Genomic DNA, 7,100 nt, shown 5'->3' with positions numbered 1-7,100 from the left:
GGGGCAAATGAAGAACAGGGCCCAGGAAGGTGGAAGATCTTGAATTTCAGTGAAGGTCATGGTTGGCACCAAACAAGAGCTGGCGAGATGGCGCCCTGGGCCAACCTATCTGGGCTGATTAGACAGGGGAGGGGCGACAGGGGTGGGGGGTGGAGAGCCCTGGGCACTGCCCACCAACATCCCACCTGCAAAGACCTGAACAAAGCCACGAGCCAGGGCCCTGCAGCCGCTGGGTGACAGGAAGCTGCCTGGACCTCCCTCCGCCTCCCAGATGCACGGATGTGAGACGGGCCACCCATGCAGGCCGGGGAAGCAGGGAGCAGGGGTCCTCTCTGCCCCCCGGCTCCTCCCCCAGCTGTGCGAATTCCCAGTGGTCAGCTACAAAGCGAAGTCCCCAGCCGAGGGGCACGAGCTGACAGACGACGAGGAGCTGGGACCACAGGACACCAGCCTCACTCGAGAAGGGGCGAGTGTGTGCACCTGTCTGTGCGACCATCAAGTCCTGTTTGTCCCCTTCCAAGCCCTTCGGTTCTGCCCACGGCTGTGAGCTGCCCTTACTCTGGGTCACTCTGGAACACTTCTTGTTCATAAGCAAAGCACCTGTAGGAGACTCAGCAGAGTGTGTGTCGGCTGCCTGACCCACAAAGGGAGGGGAGAGGATGCACCACCAACACAGAGGGACGGTGGGGCCTCCTGCTTCTGAACCCCGGGCCCCTGGCGCCATCCCCGCAGGCTAATCCCACGCTCGAGCGCGGCTGCGGCCTCTGCGCCTCGGAAGAGGGGCCGATGTTTAAAGTATGCGCCAATGGCTCACTCCATCTCAGCGTAACGCCGCAAGGGATGAAGAAATAGGAATGTGAGGAGCCTGCCTGGAAAAGCCACTGCAGATTCTCACCCTGCTCACCTCACCTGAGGAGCTCAATCACATGTAAAGCTAAGGTCAAGACTGGGGCGCCTGGGCGGTGCAGCTGGTTAAGCGTCCGACCTCGATTTTGGCTCAGGTCATGATCTCACAGTCGTGAGGCCAACCCCTAAGTCCTCGGGCTCTGTGCTGAGTGTGGAGCCTGCTTAAGGTTCTCTCGTTCTCTCTCTCTCTGTCTGTCCCTCCCCTGACTGCATTCACTCTTCTCAGAAATAAACATTAAAAAAAATGTTTTTTAAGTCACAAAGCACCTCTAAAAAAGCAAAAAAGTTAAGGCTAAAACTACTAATGTACGCATGTACACACACAGACACACACACACAGAGTTCTCTCTCTGCCCCCCCAATCACATTCACTCTCAGAAATGTAAAAAAAAAAAAGTTTAAAAGTCACAAAGTACCTCTCAAAAAACAAAAAAGCTCGGAAATGGTGGGGGAAAGGGAGAGAGGCAAACCATGAGAGACTCTTGAATGCTGACAAAAACTGAGGACTGATGGATGTGGGGGGGAGGAGGGAGGGGCATGGAGGAGGGCACTTGTGGGGATGAGCACTGGGTGTTATGTGGAAACTAATTTGACAATAAACTATTTGTAAAAAAAAAAACCAAAAAACAAAAAAGCTAAGGTTAAAACTACTAATGTATGCGCACACACACACACTCCTATGCATGCATGCAAATATACATATGCAGAGAAATATTTCTAACATCATCAGTAATGAGAAAGGCCAGGGCGCCTGGGTGGCTCAGTTGGTTAAACATCTGGCTTCAACTCAGGTTATGATCTCGCGGTTCAGGAGTTCAAGCCCTACATCAGGCTCTGTGCCAGCAGCTCAGAGCCTGCTTCAGATTCTGCCTCTGCCTCTCCCTCTCTCTCTGCCCCTTCCCTCCTCTCTCAAAAATATACACATTAGAGAAAATCTAAAAAAAAATTTTTTTCAATTCAAGAATGAGAAAGGACGTGTGTAAAGAACAGCTCCACAGGGACACCTGGGTGGCCCAGTCGCTTAAGCATCTCCAACTCTTCACTTTCAGTTCAGGTCCTGATCTCTCAGTTCCGGAGATCAAAACCCTAAGTCAGGCTCTGCGCTGACTGTGGAGCCAGCTTGGGATTCTCTGTCTGTTTCTGTCTCCCCCCACGCTCTCTGAGAATAAAAACAGCTCCACAAAGGGAGCGATTTCATCATGTTCCCACCATCTCTTAGGACTTCTAGAACACGGCCGGTCAGGAAATCTCCCTCGTCCGCCCATACCTGGCCCCAACTGTATCCGCTGTGAGGAAGAGGTTAGGTCTGTGTCACAAATGCCCAGTGAGGAGATCTGTGATCCTCATGACTCCCTGACTTTAAAATGCAGTGAGGACAGGAGCAGAGGGGTCAGTGACATGCCACTGGCCCGGGTGACCCTGCACCGTGCGCCTTCCGGGGGTCCTGGGAAATCACCATCCTGGATGGGTCCACTGTCACAACAGTGGCAGCCCCTGAGGCTGTTCTGCAGAGCTTCCCAACAGGATCGGGGTTACCTAACACGACCCTGGAGGGGGGGAGCAAGGTGCCCCCTGTGCTCTGCTCCTCGGGTGTGGGCTGCCCCCCAGCACACAGGGACTGCTCGGCACGCATGTGCCCATACACTTCTTCTGCCCCCAAGTCCTGGCAGAGATGTTGGCTCGTCACGTTAAGAGGAACGGAGGAGGGGACCGGACTGTCCCCTAACGGTGCGAGGCGGTCTGTTTTCAAGGTGCGACTTCCTTGGGCTTAACTCGAGAGAACAGAGCTCGGAGCGCCCCCAGCGCCCAGGACGCAGGAGTGGAAGTGGGCCAGTGAAGGAGGCACGTTCCCTCCCGCCCACATCCAACACGTGCCAACACGCAAGATCCTAAAGAAGGAGGCGCCAGGGACGGTCACAGGAGAGGCACAGGCCCCCAGCACCTCCGTGCAAAGACCAGGCTTCCCTCCCCATCTCACCTCTGGCCATCACCCCCCCTGCTTCCTGAGCCCTCGCATTATGGATTTCCTGAGGCGACCACTCCCTCATCCCCTCCAGTGACGTCGGGGACACGGGGACGGGGCATCTGGCGGGCGGCGCAGAGCCACCCGTGCGTGAGGCAAGGCCGGGGTTACCTGCTTCCGTAAGTCCTGAGCCGACCGATGCAGAGGGGGGTGGTGGTGGTTAGCAGCGAGCCCCTTGGCCGAGGAACCCGTGGAGGGGGCCGCTGGGGGGGGTGCCGCTGGCGCCTGCTCCCTCCGGCTGTCGGCCCGGTGATCGCTGTGCTTCTCCTTCCCGGGAGTGGCGTCTTTGCTTTTGTGTTTGTGAACAGGTTCTTTCTCCCGTGACGACCTGCTGGAACCATTGAAAACTAGAAAGGAAAGAAGAGACAGTGAGGCCGCGCCGTGGGGTTCCGCTGCCGCCCCCCGTCCCTGCCCGCAAGCCGGGGACGAGGAGGAGGAAGCTGTCCCGGCCGGCCCTTGCGTCCCCGGCCCCGAGCCCCCTCCCCAGTTTGACACACCAGTGGCCCGCCACAGCCTCAACACCGGGGCCAGTCCCAGCCGGGAGACACGACCACCACACAGCATATGCAAAGAAGGATTTGCTTTGGTTGGAAAGATGGAAAAACCCATTTTTAAAAATTCCCTACGAAAACAAAAACACCCAGCAGCCCTCAGAACACCTACATCACACGTCAAAAGAAAAAAAAAAAAAGAAAGAGAAATGAACACAGAGTCAGCATCCTAAGAACAGAACCGCCTGGTGCATCTGAAGGTTCTATCTCCTCCAGTTTAAAGTTATGGATTCCAGGGGCGCCCGAGGGGCTCGGCCAGTTGGGCGTTCGACTTCGGCTCAGGTCGCGATCTCGCGGTCTGTGGGTTCAAGCCCCGCGTCAGGCTCTGTGCTGACAGCTCAGAGTCTGGAGCCTACTTGGGATTGTGTGTGTGTGTGTCTCTCTCTCTCTCGGAGTCTGGGGCCTACTTGGGACTGTGTGTGTGTGTGTGTGTGTGTGTGTGTGTGTGTGTCTCTCTCTCTCTCTCTCTCTCTCTCAAATAAATAAAGTTCTGCATTCTGAGACTGAAGATCTGCTTGCCATTCCATCGGAGAGCAAAGAAGTGAGAGAGGGCATCAGAGCTCGAGCCAGACCTGTTTCTCTTCCAGAAGCCTTAACAGCAGGAATGGCCAACGCATTTCACGCACCCCACGTGCCAGGTGAGCCGGCTACAGCAGCGAGCACCTGCACTCTGCACTCACTGCCTTCCCATCCGACGGGACAGGCAGAACATCCTCATGCCCGTTTTACATGCGGGGGGGTGGGGGGGGTCACACTGCCCGTCGCCAGCACAGGCAGGCTCGCCCCCCTCCCCAGGAGTGTGCCAGATGCCACCCACCTGGGGAAACCAGAGAGCAGCAACGCTCAGCTCCTTGATGGCCCACATCAATTCTGTTCCTCTCCCAAGGTCCCTTTTCGATGTTAGAGCTGGGGCTTCTGAGCCCAGGCCCGTGGGTCTGGCCCCCTCTCCACGGAATCAACGAGCTTCTACCACCTGCCCCTGCTACCCCACAGGCCTCCCCTGCGCTCAAGCCACCCAGGCGGTGCTAGCCTATTTCCTTGGGCAAGGAGAAAGGACTCCGAGTGAGCTGCAGCAGAAGAGACGGGGAAGCTACGTCCAGCCCTTGGGGCTGGGGGGGTTGGCAGGGCTTCAAGGTCACCATGCCCACCACCCTGTGCCCACCACACTCGGGCACCTCCTCTCCAGGCCATGCCCACCCCCACCAGGCAGACTCCCCGGCCGAACGCCCCCAGGCAGCTGTACATCAAGGCCTCCTGGAAGTGGGAGTCTCTTCCTGCGGATGTGACGTCACACTCGCCTCCACCCACAGCCCCCTCCAGAGGGCTCAGAACCAACCAAGCCTCTCTTTTGAGGACAGCAGCCTCCAAACATGCCCACAGCTCCGTACACCCTCTCCCTCACCTCTGTTGTGTCCTTTCACTTACTTCTACACCACAGAAGTTTTCCTCTAATCGGTCATCTGCTTTTTTTTTTTTTAATGTTTATTTATTTTTGAGAGCAGAGCGTGAGCAGGGCAGGGGCAGAGAAAGGGAGACACAGAATCGGAAGCAGGCTCCAGGCTCTGAGCTGTCAGCACAGAACCCGACGTGGGGCTCAAACCCATGAACCATAAGATCATGACCTGAGCTGAAAAGCTCAACCGACTGAGCCACTCGGGTGCCCTGTCATTTGCTCTTTTATCTGTAGTGATGCTAAATCTGCTAACCTTTTTTTTTAAGTTTGTCTTCGCTTCTATGTTTAGAAAGCCTGCCCATTATTTTCGAATGCTGAGCTACTCCTCCACTCATCCTAATTCTTTTCTATTTATCTATTATTTACTGAGAGAGAGAGAGAGAGAGAGAGAGAGAGAGATTGTACGCAGTGAAGAGAGAACCCCAAGCAAGGGGTCAGTGCTGGGCTGGATGTGGGGCTTGAACTCACAAACCCGGAGATCATGACCTGAGCTGAAAAACCAAGAGTCGGACGCTTAACCAACTGAGGCACCAGGCGCCCCCTCCTCCTGGTAACTGTGATTACACTGCTTACATGGACTTCTTTCGTCTTCTTGTTACCACCCCCGGATACAGTCTAACAGAGATTCACATGTCGATGCCTGGACGGGATATGAACCTTGATCTGGAAAGTTCCTCCCAGCACCAGTGACTCCATGCTCTCAACGCGGCATGCGACTGGCGTTTTGGAAGGTTCCAGCGGGTACTCTCAGTTACGGGGAAAACAGCGAGCTTCAAATGGCTGGCATTTATTCTAAGCATAAGTGACTGCACTCCGTCAGAGCCCATCAATCACACCAGACTGGCAGGATCTGTGCTTACTTTCGAGACAAATTAAAAGCAACATCCGTAAGAGGTCATACCTCAGTGTGATTAAAACACAAGCGAAGGAACATGAATCTGGGCAATTCTTGACTGTTCACCCATTTTCTACAGCAGTGAACACAGCTCCTTTATTGAAACACAGCCCAGGAAGTGGGTTTTTTTTTTTTTTTTTTTTAAGTCTCAAATATTCCACACCCTTCCATGCTTTGTTACTCAAGAAGTACCGGTTCTGTGAGTATTTCCCTCTGTTTGGGTAAAATGATTTCCTTCTGTGGCTGTGTCCCCTTTCCTGACAGTTTTACAGCAACACCATTCCCAGCATGGCCATCTGCAGCCAGGTAAGTTACTGCTCCTCAGTCTCATCTGGAGACTGGGCATAAATGGATGTTCTTGCATGGAGGGAAACCCTGTCGCTGCATGTTCAGAAGGACCATCTCAATGTAAGCAATCAGACCAAGGCAAGACCTCCTCTGGCCTCCAGCCCCCCCCACCCCACCCCGCTGGTGTGGCATGAAGAAGGGCTTCCATATAGACCACTGTCTGGCCTGAGCAGATCTGTCTTGTGGGGAAAAGACGTGTGGCTGACGCCCGAGCAAGAAGAAATAAATGCTGGAAACACAGCCCACATTTTCTAGTAGCTTCATGAGGGGACTCAAGCCCTGGGGGAACCAGAGACCCTTTCAGGGGATCCCCGAGGTCAAAATGATTTTAACTATGCCAAGATACTATCTGCCTTTCTCACCGTGATGATTTCATTAAGGGAACAAAACAAAGGTGGATTTGGCATCAGGGGAAACGCTAATCAAAACCACCATGAGATGCCAACCATGTCACACCCACCAGGATGGCTAGCCTCAAAACACAGATATTGAAGAGGTCTGGGGGGGAATGCGGAGAAATTCTAACCCTTGTGCCCAGCTGGTGGGGATGCAAAACATGGCAGCCACTTTGGGAAAGAGGCCAGAAGCTCCTCAAAAAGGGAAATAGGGTTTCCATGACTTTTCCACTCCCTGGTATGTACACAAAATTAAAAAAGACAAAAAAATTTAGGTCCCCATTGGGGTGGCTCAGTTGGTTGAGCCGCCGGCTCTTGACTTTGGTTCAGGTCATGACCTCAGGGTCCATGAGTTCGAGACCTGCACCGGGCTCTGCACTGACTGTGCCAGGTCTGCTTGGGATTCTCTCTCTGTTCTTCCCCTACTTGTGCTCTAAGTAAATAAACTTAAAAAAATTTTTTTAGATAGTTCCACATAAAAACTTTCCTACAAATGTCTGAGGCAGAATTAATACTAATAATTAAAAAC

General features: G+C 53.9%; 1 protein-coding gene across 1 annotated transcript in view; it reads right to left on the bottom strand.

Moving 5' to 3' along the window:
• The window catches only part of JARID2 (jumonji and AT-rich interaction domain containing 2), a 273,790-nt gene that overhangs the window by 29,926 nt on the left and 236,764 nt on the right, over window positions 1–7,100 (bottom strand). Inside the window, 1 exon segment of the mRNA XM_077770125.1 lies at window positions 3,041–3,276. Within this exon segment, the coding sequence (XP_077626251.1) occupies window positions 3,041–3,276 (236 nt within the window).

The sequence above is a fragment of the Crocuta crocuta genome, unplaced genomic scaffold (genome assembly GCF_008692635.1).
Source record: "Crocuta crocuta isolate KB4526 unplaced genomic scaffold, BGI_CrCroc_1.0 scaffold24, whole genome shotgun sequence".
Lineage (NCBI taxonomy): Eukaryota > Metazoa > Chordata > Mammalia > Carnivora > Hyaenidae > Crocuta > Crocuta crocuta.
This window is presented reverse-complemented; position numbering and strand designations above follow the sequence as displayed.